This window comes from Pinus tabuliformis, chromosome 7 (assembly GCF_031772625.1).
Source record: "Pinus tabuliformis cultivar Carrire ecotype Pingquan chromosome 7, CPIR1, whole genome shotgun sequence".
Classification (NCBI taxonomy): domain Eukaryota; kingdom Viridiplantae; phylum Streptophyta; class Pinopsida; order Pinales; family Pinaceae; genus Pinus; species Pinus tabuliformis.
Genome location: NC_142293.1, coordinates 1,113,094,117 through 1,113,112,951, shown reverse-complemented (window position 1 = coordinate 1,113,112,951; position 18,835 = coordinate 1,113,094,117). Strand labels below are relative to the sequence as shown.

The 18,835-nt window shown below is 38.3% G+C and overlaps 1 protein-coding gene across 2 annotated transcripts; it reads right to left on the bottom strand.

Moving 5' to 3' along the window:
* Window positions 1–67: 67 nt before the first annotated feature.
* Window positions 68–17,899, bottom strand: LOC149251429 (uncharacterized). 2 transcript variants are annotated; one of them, XM_089459439.1, is made up of 12 exons: window positions 16,726–17,899; window positions 14,479–14,664; window positions 14,008–14,116; window positions 13,846–13,891; window positions 6,090–6,142; window positions 5,863–5,912; window positions 5,536–5,688; window positions 4,905–5,230; window positions 2,783–4,773; window positions 941–2,606; window positions 759–821; window positions 68–626 (listed from the first exon to the last, which is right to left on the bottom strand). In XM_089459439.1, the coding sequence occupies exons 1-12, from the start codon at window positions 16,782–16,784 to the stop codon at window positions 562–564; spliced, it is 4,767 nt and encodes a 1,588-aa protein (XP_089315565.1). In that variant the 5' UTR covers window positions 16,785–17,899; the 3' UTR covers window positions 68–561. The 2 variants fall into 2 exon arrangements, with proteins under 2 accessions (XP_089315565.1, XP_089315564.1); XM_089459438.1 differs by having other exon boundaries at window positions 14,005–14,116; window positions 16,726–17,897.
* Between the last annotated feature and the right edge of the window lie 936 nt (window positions 17,900–18,835).

The window sequence follows — 18,835 nt, the reverse complement described above, 5'->3', positions numbered from 1 at the left end:
AATAATCAAATGCTCCTCAAATTATCCAAAATCGAACCTCAAGAAACTTGGCCAGTAAACTGCCATATACTCAATTGAGAAACTGAATAATTATAAAAAATGAATCTGTGGAAGTAAAACAAACCCCTAGCTCAAGGCACCAAGATGAAAATGGTCCCAATGAATTCCTGGTATTGCTGGCACTCATAAACTAAGAAATATAAGTGAAACCACTGCTGGGAAATGCTTTCCAGCAAAAGCAATACAACCCACAGATAGAAAAAAAAAATTAATAATAAAAAAAAGGCTCCTATGGTTATAGTAACAGCACAAATTGATGTATACAGCACACGTTGATGTATTTTACTGTCATATAATTAAATGACTTTATGGAAATTATAATACTCATTAAATACACGTGGCATTTATGCTTCAAGAAAATTGGATTCTATCTACAGTGGAACAAGTAACTCACAGCAATCACAAATTAACCTTCCGAAGAAGCTTCTACTTGTGCAGATATAATATATCCAGTTGAATCCACTATCATCAATATCTGACTTTCAAATGCATACACAAACCTCATCTTGACTTCGTTTCACTGCCCTTGCTCCGGAATGTAGAAAGTGAAAAGAAAGAGCGTGATGCTGTGAGGTTAACACAAAATTGTCAAATTACTGAATTTTCTATAACATATCAATAATGTGCCAAAAGAAACTGCAGCTATGATACATTCAAATTTAGGCAATTATTTTAACATAATTGAGGGTCAGTTTTACCTTTATGGGTGTTTACCACAGAATTGTCATCATTCTGAGAAATAAGGCTTCCAAGAGAATTTGCTGCAACATTCAAGTGCCAGAAATTCACCAAGTTTCTTAAACATGTTATACGCACAAGAAATCTGGAGAAATCATGAAGCATACAAAGAGCTTAAAAGAAATCTAAGCAAAAAATCTACCTTGATTAGCTCCACTATAAAGTGTTGCACCACTTGTTATCCTTGATAGATGAGTATTTGCAACACCAACATCTTTAGTTACATCAAGATTTCCACCTTGATCTTCAGGAATCCTTCCCTCTGCTTCTCTTAAATGTTCTGCATCTTCATAATTATCAGCTGTTGCCGAACTATTATGACTTTTCCTAGCAAATTTCAGAAGTCTTTTAAATCCTTTAGCACTCTCCTTAGGCTTTTCTGCACTGCTCCCCTTTTGACGAGATTGAAAGGTATCTAACTTTCCACTTTCAGCTGCTGGTGAGATTGACTCTGGAAGTTTGGGCATATTCTGTAATAGTGGACTTGAGTTTGGAAAATCCGAAGTGCCTGCATTCAGACTATCATTCTCAGAAATCGGTGCCCTTGGGATGAAGACCCGTTGAAGTCCAGAACTTACTTCAGGGGCTAAAGGAGCATCGTATGTAATAGACTTATTGTAAGATCGCTCATCATACGAAGTTAAGCGGGCAAATGGTGCATGATATGATTCATCACTCTCACTGATTTGAAGCATGGATGACGAAGGTTGCAAGGCATTAGGTTCTGCAGAATTAAGAGAGCCATGCATAGTGGGAGGAACAGATGCACTTTCAGATACCTTGTCAGTTTCAAGCTCTTCAGTTGATTTCACCAGGGCTCGAATCGGCATTGCTTCATACTCCTTGAGATGGCAAGAGTCTGACAGTGAATCAGATAGATTTTGAGCAGTTACATCTTCAGCATTCATTGAAGCTGGAGCATGGATGGGAATAGACCCAAGACCAACCCCCAATTTCTTTCCCGATTCATTATCTGAAATAGCAGTTTCTGGCTCTTTATTTCCAACTGAAACTTCTGGTCTAAGAGCTTTAAGACTATTTGGTTCACCAGATTCCAGTAATACAACTTCATCATTATGTTTCTTTGAAGCATCAACTAATGTATTTCCCTTTGACTTGGCATTTCCAACACCAGTAGCCAGGTTATTTCCTTTCCCTCTCTGAACAGCATGAACACCAGTATTCTTTGCTACCTTTGGAAGGCTAGTATCTGAATCTAAGGAACCTTTGGATGACTTGTCCTTTGATTGACTTATCACAGTAACACCTTTCCTTGTTGCAGGTAAATGACGTTTCTTAGTATCTGAGTTGTCTGAAGAAAATGCAGCTGAGTTTGATGTTGCACCATTAGGTTTTGAGCTACCAACTTCTTTCCTATTCTTAGAGGAAACAACATGGTCACTGCTCTTCCTAGTAGCAGATGATCTTTTACCGGTGTTGAATGTTTCATCAATTTCTTTCTTCAGCTCAGACAAAGAGGGTACAGATCTACTCAAAACATTTTCAGCTGGTTTTGTATGGGTTGATGTGTTTAGCTTGTGGGACCTCAATCTATTGGTTACTTCATTGGTTGATGTAGACATTGACCTTGTACCAGAAAAAGAACCACCAGGGCTCAAGTTTCTAGACATCCGCCCTTTTTGACGAGTTGGAGATAATAATTTGCTTGCCTGTCCAGGCTTAGCTTGATTTTGCTTCATTGATCGAGAAGTTGATGAAGATGAAGTTGGACTTGAACTTCGTCTTGCTGCAATTCTTTTTTGTCTTTGTATCTTTAATTCTTCAAGCCGTTTTCTTTCCTCCTCTTCCTGCAATCATACATTGCCAAACAAAAACTTAAGCTTGTTACTAGTTTAAAATATATCAATTACCCAAACAATCAACAAATTTTTCAATATGATTACTCAAATTTGTGATCATTTCTATTGTTCCTAATTGATAAGGCCAAAAAGTCAAAGTGGGATAAGGAGACTGATAAAGATACCATCTCCTTCTTGGTTTTCTGTAATCCAGCTTTAAATGCCCGTAATTTTTCTGCACGTATTTGTGCTTCAGCTAAGGGACTTGACTTGGCTAGTTTTGCATTCCTGGCAGCCATTTCTGCTTTCCTTTTCTCCAAAGCTTCATGCATGGCTTTCAGTCGTGCTTCTTTTTCTGATTTCTTTGCTCTTGGTTGTTCCTTTGCCTTAGCATCTAACTTCACTTTAGACAACTTGCTTTCATCCTCAAGATTGTTAAGGTCGGCATTAGAATGCACCTTGTCAGCCATGTTAGCCTGCATCTCGTAATCCATTGCTGGATCCCATAGTACACCAAGGGAGTCCCTTTCAAAATTGCGTTCCGGTAACATGTACAACTCAGCAGGTTCATAGCTATCTGTGGCTGCCAATTGACTTTTTCGTACACCATTGGAAGAAGTTTCTGCCTGAGCTATTGATGGGAGCTCAGAGTCAATGTTCATAACTGTCCTCCACTCATTACTAGTTTGATCTTGTACCATGGATGTTGTAGAAACCATGAAAGAATCATCTCCTAAACTTTTCCCATTACTCTTCTCTGAGTGGAGATAACCACTTTGCCGGTTGATCATATGCTCAAACTCATCTCCAGCAAATGGGTCTGAATCTGCACCATGTAAAGTCATCTGCCCTGCTTTACTTGATATAATGAAATCATCATATGATGTTGACATTTTGTGAATAGAGGTTCCCTCACTCTCAGCCAATGGCAGACTATCCAATAAAACATCTCCTCTGTGCCTTTCAGGTAAAACCAATGAATCTTTTTCCATCCCACGTTCTCTTTTCTGGAAGACCAGCTCTTGATCAGGAGAGACTGCAGTGGTTGTCCAATCTTTTGAACTTAGATTATCTCTATCAACCACAATCATGTCTTCTTCCATTACAGGCTTTTGGTGGCCAGCCTGTTCTATTGCATGGGTCTCTCCATTATGGTCATTCTCAAGATTACTTCGAGAGGATTCATCATCTCTCAACAAAAATTTCTGGAAAATGCTCCAACTTTCACTGTCAGCATCTCTTACACCGCCATCTGTGTTCATATCATTTCCTGCACTCTTCCCTTCATCATCCCCCACATTCCAACTATCTGCAGAATGCCTACGGTGTCCCTTTCTCTTAGAAGATTCCTCGGTTTCTTTAGTCTTCTTCTCAAAAAGACCAATCACATCTTGAACACGTAAGTGCACATCTTCAGCTTTCTTCTTCAAGTCATCTTCAACATCACTATCTGCCTCTGAATTGGACTCTTCTGAAATGTCCTCTTTGCCTGTTAGATCATGCCTTTTTGATGTAATGTAGTTTATATTACGAATAACCACCATGCCAGAACGCTTGTTTCCTGACCGGCCAATCTGGACCCTTCTCCGTGGAGAAGGGGATCTTCTGTGCGGTGATGCGGACCTTCTTCGCAGATGTCTGCGTGATTCCTGCCTGGATATATCTTCTTTCTCCAGCTCAGACTGAATGTCTGGCTCTGCAAGGTCCAGTGATCTTGAGAGGGATTTTGAACTTCCTGTTTCTGATGTTTCTGATTTTACATTGCCATCCCTTTCATTCATGGCACTACGTTTGACATTTGCAGATATATTGGAATGTGGTTCTGCCCTTTGGGTTACGCCAAATCTAGCATCTTCTGCATATTGTGGCCAGTGTGGTAATAAATGCGGTGAAGGCATGGCTAATCCTGGATGTTCATCTCCTTGTGGATATACCCCCTGGTAAAAAGGAGGATTTGGTGGATAACTCTGATAATACGGGACACCTTGCATTGGAAAACCATGAAGCCCATGCATTGCATGTCCCTGACCAACACCATGAGGTTGAAAACCCTGCATGTGCTGTGGAGCCTGGCCTTGCCAAACAGGCATCATGGGCTGTTGAAAATGGCCTCGGGGGTAATCATTACTTCCAGACAGACCTGGGGATACCAGGCCATCCATAGATAATCTGTTCTCTGGATATAAAACCAACATGGCAATTTGACATCAGTAACCATCGTGGGAGTCTATCACTATGCAGCCTGTTAAATTGCACATATTCTTAGAATGTATCTTTCAGATTAAAAAAATATAACAGTCGACCTACCTCCATTATGAATTGCATGTGCATTCTCCCCATTGGCATCTCTTATGGCTTCAGCCCCATTAGATTTTCCAAGGTTGCTAATAACATCCAAAGAAACCTTTGAATCTCCAACTTCACTAGGAACATCAGACCATTCATCAGAGAAGTCTTTGGGCTTTAAACCCCGAACAACAGTGTCACTGTTCAATGTAATCCCAGAAGCATTTATCAAACCTATCTCAGATCGAGTTGAAGAAGCTTCCATAGTTTCTAATTCCATTTCTTCCAACCAGATTCCAGCTTCTTGCTTTTTCTTCCACAAGCCCATAAAATTTACACATGCCTCTCTGTTGCAAATGGTATCATAATTCTTGAGTCAGCATCCCCCAGCTAATGAAAAGAACATTGACTTAACATTTATCATGATAAATTCAAGGAATTTATATATTTGACCATAAAACGTTTTTACTTCATGACAATACAAATGGATTGCACATTAAGATGTTTTTATTCTTTTCATCCGCATCAAAATGGCACACTGTCACCGTCTCATAAAATGCTCACATCCCATGACTCAACTACTAACATTCAAACTTATTATCTATTATCTGTGTTGTTCCAACGACATTCTATAACTTATTCTTAATATTACCTCAGGCGGAAAGCCCCAAAGCAATCTGCAAATGAAACTAAATCATGCATGTGATCCATGTCAAAACTAGCAGCTGCAGCTCGAGCAAAGGCCATTCCTTGTTCTTTTTGCAGCACCATCTTCCGTGTCTCCAAAACTCTGAGCAAGCATGCTCTGAGACAAAAGGGGTGATAATATTTATGGTTATACATTAACATATCATTTCAAAGCATGGTTCTCACAGCCAATTCCTGATAAATACACTTACAGGAAGATTAGAATAGAATCACTAGATTACAGACAATGATTTGGTTATTGCCGGTTTGAATAAAAGGATGAGAAAGATACTTGGAATTTTCTCCATGTGCAGGCTCAATTCCATCGGACTGTCTTTTTGGCTGACAGAAACATAGAACAAAATGATTAGGGGCACCAAACATTTATTTTGAAACAATTATACAGTCCCATTGCAAGTTACATAAAGGTCTCAAGTACAATCCTATTACTATGATTGACAATTTACCAGTCTCGCATATGTATATAATTCTTAAATGAGAAGGATCGAGTCAACGCACCTTATAAGGAACAATTGCACCCTCTGAAATTTCATCAACATTAGGCTTGCCAGCTGCAAGGAGAATCCAAAGCTGTAAGTTGATCCCATGCACTCAATAAAATTTAGCAAAAAACCTAATATATGCATTTATTATTAATATATCAAGCAAGGAAGCAACCAAAATGCTAGCTTACATCTATCTATATGAAAAGAAATGAAAAGCAACCAGAATTCTGGAGAGTAGGTGAGAGAAATACAAACAAACATAAAGCATGTATTCGCAAAATAGAGATAAAAACTAGTTGCATCTATTACAATCCCAGGTTACTCATCGTCCCCCAAATGAAGTAATTCAATGTTCTAGAAAGTTGTATCCAATGCTCTGCCTGTAAATTAGGACACCCACGATCAAATGAACTGAAAATTTCAGTAACTTTATTACAATATTTAACAATAAAATGTCAGAAAAGAAGACACTGGATTTGGAAGTATCTAGAAATATGCATTGTGTTTCTAGAAGGAAAAAGAGTATTAACATCAAGGAGGAATGAAATCCCAAGCATGGAGATGCTAATATAGTAGTAAGAGTTGAAATTATTATGAAAATCACATATGTAATAACCATAAGCCAAAAATAACCAAGGGTTAGGCTCAATTGACTGAACCATCTGCCCAATTAATATTGCCAACTGGGAGGCCACAGGTCGCATGATCAAATGCAGTCAAGTCCCTCGAGGAGACCAGCTGCTATTGTGGCTGGCTGTTGAACTGCCCTCCATTTGGATATTTTGTGAAAAAAGGTGATATCCCACGAGGCTTTCCTTGGAAAAACAAATAACCATAAGCCAAATAGGACCCACAAGGCAAGACACCAAAACCACTAGCAATGTTAGTACCCAGATTGAGAGAGAATGCTATCACATCAACCCAGGGACTTGCATCCAAAACCAGCTTCCGGATTGGCAAAGCTTTTGGTAGCAAAATCCCAATCATAGGAGAAGCCATTATAGTAATAAGACTTGCAACTAATAAGGACATAGCATGAATCGCAGTCATGAGCCAAGAGGGCCCACAAGGCATGACACCAAAACTGCCAGCAATGCCAGTAGTGGAGTGAGGCAGGATGTTATCACATAAAGGCCGGGACTTGCACCCCAAAGCTAGCTTCCAGATTGGCAAAGCTTGTGGTATGAGTAATGCCCTTATAAACCACCTTCATCCCACAAAAACACACACACAAAACTAGGAGTATCAATGTCCAAGAAAGTTCCAATCACAGGATATACCATTGTAATAGTGAAACTTCCAATTATTATGGAAATTTCATAGATAACAACCATAAGTAAAAAAGGAGCTGCAAGGCATGACACCAAAACCACCTACGACATTAATATTAAAGTGAGGTAGGATCCCATCACAAATACCCATGGACTTGCATCCCAAAAACTAGCTTTCAGATCAGCGAAGATTTTGGGGCAAGCAATGCCTTATGAACCATATCTGCCTCACAATAGTTATGTGCGTGGGATTGTGCACAACATACACACAACAAGGTGATTATTAATGTTGAATGAGATCCCAATCATGGGTGATGCCATTGTAGTATTAGAACTTACAATTAGTATGGGCATCACATCGATAAGATAATATTAAGAGAAAGGTCAATGGGACTAGGAAGTACAGTCAATAAAAAGATCTGTATGTATGCATTAGGCTGCTCCACAAGAGATTATTAGCATAACTTCCGTATGGACATTTCATAGATAACAGCCATAAGCAAAAAAGGGCCTCCAAAGCATGACACCAAAACCACCAATGATGTTAATACAAAAGTGAGGGAGGATCATATCACAAATGCCCATGGACTTGCATCCCAAAAGCTAGCTTTCTGAGGCAGAGAACTCAGCATTTACATAACACTTTCAGATTGGCAAAGTTATTGGTGCGTGTAATGCCTTATAAACCATATCTGCCTCACAATAGTTATGCATGTGGGATTGTTCACAACACACATGCAATAAGGAGATTATTGGCGTCAAATGAAATCCCAATCAGGGGTTGTGCGGTGTGCCACTGTAGTATTAAAACTTACAATTAGTTTGGACATCAAATAGATAAGAATATAAGATAGTTTTATTAATGTCCAACAAATGACCAAGACAAAGGTCAATGGGACTAGGAAGTACAGTCAATAAAAAGATTTGTAGAAATTGATATCCTCTCCACACATGTTTAAAATTTAAATCCTGCTTGTCACATGTTTGCCCTTCGTGGATCAATTGCGGTTGGAGCAAGACGTTCCAAATATTGTTTTCATTTTTTTATATTATTTAACCCAAGGGTTTAGCTCAACTAGTTGTTGCCAATACTGTTGGGCATTTGGCTGGTTCCATACTAGCAAGCGCCCAATTTGAACTCCCCTCGATGAGGCACACCCAACACTAATCTACACCAACAAGTTCACAAGGGAGAAACATCCCTACAATTTCCGGTGAGATTTTCCTTCATGAAAAAAAAGATTAAAAGGTAGAGAAACAAAGCTCTACAAGATGTCACGAGGTCAAGATTGAGTAGAGGTAGAAAAAGAAAAAGAGGTATATGACACGACATCAGCCACTAAGAAGGCCACACGCTATCTAATTATGTCATCCACAAAAAAACCAAGGTTGAGGAGGCCGAGTTGGTTGATCTTGGGAGGATCCCGGGCATAGCAAACAATGAATCTCCTAATATTTGACATCGAGGAAAAAAAATCTTGTGATAGGGTTCTAGCAAAAATCCGACCTGTGATCATAATGATAATTCCTCTATGACACGAACCAAGTCCTAAGTGAGTCTATGTTCATTGTCTCACCAAGCGAGTGCATGTTGTGCATCAAATGATCAGTGCTATACTTGGCTAGAAGAAGGACATAATCAGCATAATCTAAGGGGCTTGTAACAAGCATACAAGCCTTAACATCTCACTTATCTAGAGGGCAAGACATCTCTAGTTATGATACATTTTGATGTTGGCAAAAAAGCCCCTCATATCTTGACTCAAGAAAAGGAATCTCTGTCCATTCTCATAAGAGATGGGACTCCGAAGGATGAGATGTTCCTTAGATTCAACTTCTTGTACATGACATAAAAACTCACTGTACACATGGGGTCCAACTCAATTCGAAGTTGATGAGAACATACCCTAAACTATCCAATTTCAATTCTATGACCAAGAGGCCAATGGTGCCAATTATACCCTTATCAAACAATGAGACCATCCCTCAAATAAAGAGCTTGGATTAAAAAGTCCTTAGGATTGAGAGCTTGAGAAGGGAAGATCCAATCCAAGTAACTTGTACGTATCGTTCATAAACATCTTCTATGATAGCGTTGTTGATCTCCTACTTAAGGGAGAAGAGGTAGAGAGGACATCATGTTGGAACCGCTATTGGAAAATGAATTCAATTCGTATTAAGAATATTGTATGTTGAAACAATTGGATTTTGTTTCCAAGGTTTCCTGAACTTTAGTAACTAATTACATAACGTAGCACAACCCTAACGGATTAGGTGTCCAACATTCCCCCCCCCCCCCTTCACCCGAAGGGGTGTATATGGGAGTCCAAGGAGAAGGCTAAAATGCAAAAATGCATAACAGCCAATAGTTGAACATGCTCTCTGAGATGGTGGTTTAAGAAAAAACCACAAACCAAAACAAAACAAAAGTTCATGGAGCATGAATTTGTCTTTGGCTACAACTATGAATCTGGCAATGGTTGACTCTAGCTCTAGGCTCTAGCAGTTGGCTTAGGTTCAAGTTGTGGCTCAAGATCGCTTGATAAATCTTCGAATGATGAATCTTCAAAGCTTCTAACTGACCATCAATTCCCCCCTTTCATATACAAGGTGAGAAGATGAAGAAGTCTTCACCACAATATTAGCCAATACTTGAGAATAAATTTTGTGGTATGACCAGTATATCTTCTCAGTTGTTGAAGACCATTGCCAAGAAGCGATCCATCTAAGGTGAATCTTCGTTCTTGCAGGAGTTTTGTTTCTGGAACATCTATCTGAATGATGAGTGTATTTACCACGATGCTCAAAAGGGTGAAGTTCAAAACATTGATCTTTCATATGGCCAACCCGATCACAATGTTGGATCATCCTAAAGGAATGCAACGCTGCGAAACTGGATGGGCTTGGAATATTCCGGAATATGAAAGGACAAATCCTTGTCATATCTGAGACTAGTTCTATTCTTGTTGTTCACAACTTCTTCTCGAGGTTTGATATAGGTCTTGGAAAGTGCAGGTTGAACCTTCACATCTGCATGCAAATCCGCTCCTGAAATGGCTCCATTATTCTGATCAATCTCCGACTATTGATGGGAGTCAAGCTCAAACAAGGAGTTGTTCTGAACAAGAACTAGTTCAGAATTACAACTCCTCTTTTGTAGTTCATCTCATTGTAGTTGAGACTCAAGTTGGAGAAACTCAATCATCTCCTGTGCGTGGCTTTGCTGATATTCACTATTTCCTCAGCAATAGAAAATATGAGATTGTTCAGTAACTCTAAAACACTATTAATTTGAGCCATTTTACAATAACTTATCTTCAGAAAATTAAGGGTGTCGGCTTCAACCGAAAAAGAACCCATTAAATGCAAAATCGACAAGTAACCAATTTGAACTAATCCTCAAGAACAACGGAAAAGGACAAGACACAACTTGCTGAATACTATATAAGAACCAAGAGAAAAACTCGAATCGATCTGATTGGTGCATGTATCGATCTGATTGGTGCATGTATGACTCTCATGAAATCACAATGTTCATCAAACAACGAACACGAAAAGCAGATTCATTAGATAGCTTCAATATTGCAGATAACACCTTTCTTTAAAATGGTTGTTGGAATGAAAGAATAGTAGTGATTGTCTTTAAAATTGCATGACATAAACTTGACTTTACATGACAACGAACAAGTGTATCTTCTGGGTTTGGATTCGAGTCCAATCGTTGCACTTGAATACGCTACTCTTGCATATCAAATTGCTTCAGTGGAGATTTGGCAGGCTCAAAATCTATCTCTTAACTTTGCATCTCCCGCTTTTTTGTAAGTCTTCAAAACAAAAATCTTTCAAATGTTCCTTCTTGAATCGATCACATCTTTCGACTGGACTCTCAGCAAATCCAATGAAATTTCAGAGCGTATATAACTTCAGACTTTCGATGGATTCGATAAAACTAGAAGTGAAGTTCCATACAACATGCAAGTAGTATTTTGAGCGACATTATCGACAAAATTAAGTGGGACAACACCCAAATGATGGAGTTCTCTCAGTAACTGAAATGTGGTCATCGCAGGGAACTCAGATCCATCATTCAGTGCAAACAACACCGCTAATGAAATAGCTTCTGCACTCATTCGCCCCAGTCGCTCAAGCTAAATTTAACATAGCATAAACAAAATAATGCAGCAAACCATTCAGCGTAGGCCCTTATGGGAAGGCAAGTCTGAAGTTCCTTCTCGAACGTGAGACATTACCTATTGGCTTATAACTTAACAAGGACTCCAATGAAACGCATGGCGATGTGGTTCAATTTTAAATTCATAAATGAGCATGGTATTAACTTTGTTTTTCTAGTAGAATTCAATCATAACCTAAGATCCAATGCAAAGATCGATTTACCTACATGACAGGCGCAGAGTAACATTTGCAATCAACATTTAGCACTTATCTAGCACAGTTATGGCGCTTCAATGTTTTATTACCACGCAAAGCAAAACAGAATATTTATCACAATGTTTCGCATTGGCATAATCGTTCCTCTTCTTGTTCTGCATCATCCTAGTCATGATTGTTCATAACTCCTTTGGACATGAATCATTGCTCAATGTAGAGCAACACAAACTACCGCTCTCCTTTGTGCCCTTACAGTGCATTTAAAACTTTGACAGCACAAATCGTCCAACTTGCATCGATCTAACGATTCAATCACATGCTCAGGTTGCAAATGGCAATGTACCCACTGGCTTTGAACGCATCGGTGCTCCCTTGTTTCTCGCAATGTGTTCCAAAGTTATAACACGACGAACATGGTTGCTACTTAGAATGATGACAACTCGCTCTTCAAGTTCAACATCAAATAATAGGTCAGGAGTAGGTTTGGGTTAGGGAGCACTCAGGAAGCCCACAAAACTAGTGGTTCACGCTATTCAACAAGGCAGATAAACCACTGCTTTGATAACACTGTTGGAATCACTATTGGAAAATGAATTCAATTCGTATTAAGAATATTGTACATATAAATACAATGTTGAAATAGTTGGATTCAGTTTCCAAGGTTTCTTGGACTTTAGTAATTGATTACATAACGCACCATAACCCTAACGAATTAGATGTCCAACACATCAAGAGAGTATCTTATAGGAGGGAGGTGCTCAACACAAATGTCAATGAACTAAACATGGAATGACCCCAAAACTGCTAGCATTGTTGGTACTAGAGTGAGGAAAACTAATATCAAATCAACCAAAGGAATCGCACCCCAAAGCTAGTTCTAGACTGGCAAACCTTTTGTTGCAAGTGATGCAACCTTATAAACCACGTTTATCTCACAATAATTATGCATGTAAAATTATTCACAACACACACAATATTAGACAGACAGCATTAATATGGGACAAAATCCCGAACATGAGATACACCATTGTAATAGTAAGACTTGCAATCATTATAGACATCACATAAATAGCAACCATAAGCCAATGAGAGCCCACAAGGCACAACACTGAAATTGTCGACAATGTTAGTACCAACATGAGGGAGGATGCTATCACATCAACATAGACACTTACACCCAAAGCCAACTTCTCAACTAGAAAAGCTTTTGATGCAAGTATTACTTTATTAACCGCCGCGTCTCACAAATGTTATGCATGCGGGCTTATTCACAATACAAACAATTAGAAAGACAATATTAATGTGGAAAACAAAACTCCAATCAGGAGATATGCCACTATAGTAGTAAGACTTACAATTACAATGGACATCATATAGATAACAACCAAAAGCCAAAAGGGCCCACAAGGAATGTCACTAAAACTATTATCAATGATATTACTAGAGTGAGGGAGGACGTTATCACAACAACACAAGGACTTACAACCCAAAGCCAATGTCTCGGTTGGCAAAGCTCTTGGCATGGGTAATGCCAATTAAACCATCTATACTTCACAATTGTCATGCATATGGGATTGTTTCACAGACAATTAAAAGGAGACTATTAAAGCAGAACAAAATGCCAATTGATGGGGTATGCCTCTTTGGGAGTAAGACATGCAATTATTATGAACCCACATAGATAATAATCATAAGCCAAAGAGGATACACAAGGCATGACACTGAAACCTTTGGCCATGCTAGTACCAAAGCGACGGAGGATGCTATCACAACAACCAAGGAACTTGCATCCCTAGAAGTTAGAACTGCACTACAAATGAGCTCTTCCACTCCAATGGCCAAAACTGAATGAATATCAATTATTAGCTTGGTTTTATTGTGTCTAATGTTTAAAGCTGGCATCATTAAGCAATTTACAACGGAACGAAAACACTGTGGTCAAAATGTTATAATGAAACACAATGGATCTATCCAATATATTAAAAGAAACTAAATATTCATATGTAAACAAATAAATAGGTTTGTGCAGTGACAGTCAATGGAATAACAATGTGTCTATAGGAAGGTACTTCTGAACCCAGTGCTTGCAATCATAAAACTTCTACATACCTTCTCTTTGTTCAGCATAACTAGATTTTGAGGGTTGCTCTTCAGCCTGTCAATAGAGAATAGAACCAATTTGTTTACAAATAATCGTCAAACAGAGAGCATGTTATTGGTTTCCATTTTAATACTTACTACCAAGAGTCAAGAGTCAAGAGTGCTTACTACCAAGGCATCACTGCATTGACCATTAATAGCTTCCTCAATTTGTATTATTTCTGTCTCTATTGTATTAACCCTCTCCAGGACCTCTGGAGTACTGACAAACCGGACAAACCTGTAAAACAAGGAAACAGTCCATTTACTAAAACGTTGTGTCCAAGTGATAGTAATATGACATCTGTCTACCAACCTAACTAATGGCATGGACAAAGTAAATGGGTTACGGGGAAAGAACAAAAACAAGATTATGGAACAATCTTTAACATATATCAACAAGAGGTTTTCATTGATTCACTCGACATGCACTGTAGAAAAAAACACTAGATGAAAGTCTTTTGTTAAAAGCATTACAAGGCTACGTTGCCAAAATCTCACTGACTCCATGATAGCTAATTAGTGTGCAATACAAAGTGAAATTATCGGAAATAGCAGACTAATATCATCTTGGACAGAAAAATTGATCCAACAAAAGCAAACCTTTCAATGGTTCCTTTTGTAAACCAAGAAACATGTTGGTTAGATCCAGATGGTGGTTCCAGCCGGATAGAATAGCCACCCTTAGCAATTTGTTCTTCGGCTGTCTTGAGATGGGTAAGGAATGGTTTCAGTAACCCTGAAGCGAGCTTCTCAGTCTTGCCGCCAGCTGAAATAACAAGCTCGCACCTAACAAAAAGGACAAACACGTTGAGTGAAAGTATAAAAGGGCTTCCATAGTAAAATGGCCACACAATTTCTAATATAACTTCTATACTCTGATCAATAAAACATTGCAGCTTAGACATACGACGTGAAGAACGAAAAGAAAGCTCCTTTTAAGAACAAAACTCTGTGCATGTGATCTTAAAGCACAAATTATCTGTTCTTACTCAAAAATAATTTATTGTGCTTGTATATTATCCAATCAGAAAGCAAAATAAGATCAAAAATACAATTGGCAATAATGAGGTGTAAGAGTCAACATCTTCCACAAATGGGAGTTATGTGTTTTACTGGTTCCTTACTTGATCAGTAACAAACACACCCATATTTTCTATGCTTACTATTAATAGTAAAGCTTTTGAAATACAGAATTATATTCATAACTAGAGCTCCAAATCCTTATTCTTTTCATTTCAAATTGTGGACAGGACCTAGACAGTACCCACTTAGGATTCAATCTAAAATTTAAATTGAAGCCAATGTTAATGCAGTCATTTGTTTCTACATCTTTGTTTCCCAATTTTGTTATACTTAATCGGAAGGCTTATTCATCTATACCTATAATTTTGATTGATATATGTTTATTAAATCTTGAAAATTTGTTACAAATCAAATAGTCAATGTCCATCACCAAAAAGAACTATAACTTTTAGTATGTGTCAGCACGATAAGATATCATGCTCACTAATGGGCTTTGTCTTGTACATGTCATCTGAATTTCAATACCCATAACCCATCCAGACCATGAAACTCCAGATCCTAAAAAAAAAAAGTTTATGCTCGATAATTACCATCATTGTCCCTACCATATTCATCAGTAACGATGAAAAAGCCTTATTTTTCATTTACATTTTTTATCCTACCCTTGGATCATATTGATCTATCAGACCTTATTACACTAGACATTTAACAGTGTTGTTCTTCCACCCAGGACCTCCAAAACTAAATTTCCTCATTCTATAGCTTTCTTGATAGGTATCAAAAAGGCAATGAATCACATTGATAGGCGCCATTCAAACTGAACAGTGTTTCTCTTTCTCCAGGAGTACAAATAACATATTTCCTGATTCACTAGCATTTCCTATTATCATTATAAAGTGTTCAAAACATGATGCACTACATCAAGCAACACTTCAAAGCTTCAAACTGATGGAAACAGCTATCAACCCCTGTAAGGTGTAACCCGTCTGCTGAAAGGGGAATTTTCAGGGTAGTTTATCTTTCATCCATGCTTTTTGGTTTCAGATTTTCTTAACTCGATGACAATTTCTGTTATCAACAGCGGCTGTCAAAAACATGACTATTTACATTCCAAGCAACCCTTCAAGCTGATAAATAGAGTTACTCATAAATTCTCAAACCCAATTCATGAATAGGTTGACCTAGTTAACTTTTATTAAGATATCTATACAAGTTCACAGGCTCGATGGATGCAGTGGGCTGAAATAAGATAAGATAATTTTATTAATGTCCAACAAATGGCCACAAAACAGATCAATGGGATTAAAAGGTATATCCAGTGTTAATACAAGAGGTGACTACAGGAGTACATAGCCCTGTCAAGCACTGCATCAAAAACCCCGGATGGATGAGTATATCAAAAATAAGGGACAAATATGACTCGACGTAAAGTACACACACTGTTGCAATGACACCTTGACTGGGGTTGCTTAGTGCCAGCAAAATAGACAAACTCCAAAATTTGGCAAGTAGTGTAACAGAGATAATGGAACAACAACATAACGCTGGTATCAGACTAACAGCCATTTATCACTGTTCATTGGCTCAAACGGTATTTCACAATTTTAACTGACAGCAAACAAAAGCACAAATTTGGTTGACCATAATTCCGCAGCGTAAATCAACAATTTTCACAAATAGGAATTATTTCAAGCATGCAAACCTTATATTATAGAAACCTAACAAACAAAAAGGTTCTGATCATTCCTAATGAAATTCTACTAGGGAACACTAAAAAACTAAAAAAGGATCCAAAACCCCAAAGTTTAGCAGAATGCATTCGACCTGGTCCGAGTGGGAGTGAGTTGGAAGACCGCAGAATCAAGCTGAGTTTCTCCCTTCATCTTTGCTGCGACACACACACACACTCTCTCTATCTGTACAGAATATCTATCTCACAGCCTTCCTCCCTCTCCCCGGAGGAAGACAATGTAGCCCTGCCTTCTTCCTTCCACTAATATACAACCGAAACCGTAGCTTGGAACTTATTTCGACCCTGATTCGACCCCAGGGGTCACGATCTGGAGCGACAAAGACATTCAAAGGAATACCAAGTTGTTGTTGCGTGCGGTAGAGGCAACAATCCAGCTGAGGAAGAATAGTAATAGTAAAAGTAATGCACGCACATACCCAACTGAGAGTGACCCACCGCCGATTTTGAAGAACTCTTGTTAGGTCGAACAAAGCAATCAGTGGGAGCCCTCCGCTCCCCTCAACAACTAAGCTAATCAATCCAAAAATCCACCCCACCAAGCTCGATTCTTGTTCGACCCCCTATTGAAATCCCATACAAAACAACAACCACCGTCAGTGGGCCTTCTCATCCTTCACCTCACTGAGCATCTGTTTGACAAGCAAATCAAGGAAATGGGTGGGATCTGCAGGGTTTGCTCAAAGAGAAGGCAGAGCCATAATCAGACCAGGAGAAGAACACTATGAGGGGTTGGATAAGAAATAAATAAATAATAATAATAATTTCTCGATTGAAACCGCGATCAACGAGAGTAAACATTTATACTGCAGCTGCTTCCAAGGGAACCGAGGAGAAATAATATGATCCTCGATTGGACCACGTGGCAGCGCAGAGCAAATTTTGTCCCATGTCCGACCATTGATATTCCTCTTTCCCCCGCAATATTCATAGCACCTATATTATTTTATTCCGCCTCTCCCCGCGCCTGGCAACTAGTTAGCTAAGCTATCCAACCAGGGGAAGATCAGACATTTCAGAATTTGTATTTGGAGTTGAAATAGTTGGCAGAAAGGCCTGAAAATAAATCATTGGGGTGAGCCATATGGAGCAGCCAGGCGGGCCAAGAGAATTTATATACGCCAGTACAGCGTATTTGATTATAATTTTACCTGTACAGCTTTTTGTTTAAAGACATTGCTTTTCTAAAAAAGATAAAATGTTCAAATCTCCCCTGTCAAATTAATGGAGATTGGTGTGCTGTAAACAATCACAAGAACAGCTTTCCCAGCTACTAATATTTGTTAGTGTTTAGGTTTAGAAGGGACCATCTCATGATTGTATGCATAGATGGGTATCCAGTAGCTGTTATCAACGAGTGTAATTAATAAACAAATCCTGTTTGTTGGATTGTGGTTTAGCCCGGTGTCGTCATGATGAGATTCAACCTCCAAGTTCAACGGATTTTGGCGATTAAATTATTGACCAAATTTATTTCAAATTTCTATATGCAATCTTTGTTCTGACATAATATTAATAAAAAGATTATTTAATATTAATAAAATGTATGTTTACTTTCATGGCATGGCAGACATCTCAGCACTCCATCAACATCAAATTCAATCAATCAAAAATTATATGCTTTGTTTGTGGTGGAAATGACTTTTCTTTTTTCCTTCGTTTGGATTCCCAATAGGAAATCTGTGATGTTGGGTTTGGTTTGATGTTGGTGAGTGCTTTATGATGTTTTCATGTTTCTGCAAAGAAAGAATGGGAGGTTGGCTCTATTTTCCATAATAATAAAAATCTGTATTGCATAGAGAAATGTGTGTTAAAAAATCTTGGAAGTGTGCCATATCCTTAAAAAAAAAAAAATTGAATTTACATTGATGTTTCGGTAGAGTTAAATATATATTAAACTTCATTACGCTATCGAGATACTTTTAAGTTATCAAGTTAGTTATAGGATTAGTCTTTCATTTAACTAAATGGGGATGGTTATTTATATAATATAAATATTACGATAAGTTTTTATAGATAATTTAGTTAGTGGAGCTTTTGTTGTTAAGTATCTTGTTTTATCGTAAGGTTATGGGGTCAAATCTTCTCGACGCCTTTGGGGTTAGGCTTTATTAGTTTGACTTGTAGGTAGATCCCTTCGGGTTGATCTACCTAGATTTTTCCCTGATGTTAGGTTAGGCCTTA

Bases quoted from the DNA above. Each gene is read 5' to 3' on its own strand.
- LOC149251429 (XM_089459438.1), bottom strand. From the start codon at position 16,784: ATGAAGGGAGAAACTCAGCTTGATTCTGCGGTCTTCCAACTCACTCCC. The intron at 13,892-14,004 runs GTAAGCACTCTT...CTCTATTGACAG, and splicing joins AATGCAGTGATGCCTTGGTA to GCTGAAGAGCAACCCTCAAA. The intron at 5,913-6,089 runs GTGCGTTGACTC...TGTTTCTGTCAG, and splicing joins GTGCAATTGTTCCTTATAAG to CCAAAAAGACAGTCCGATGG.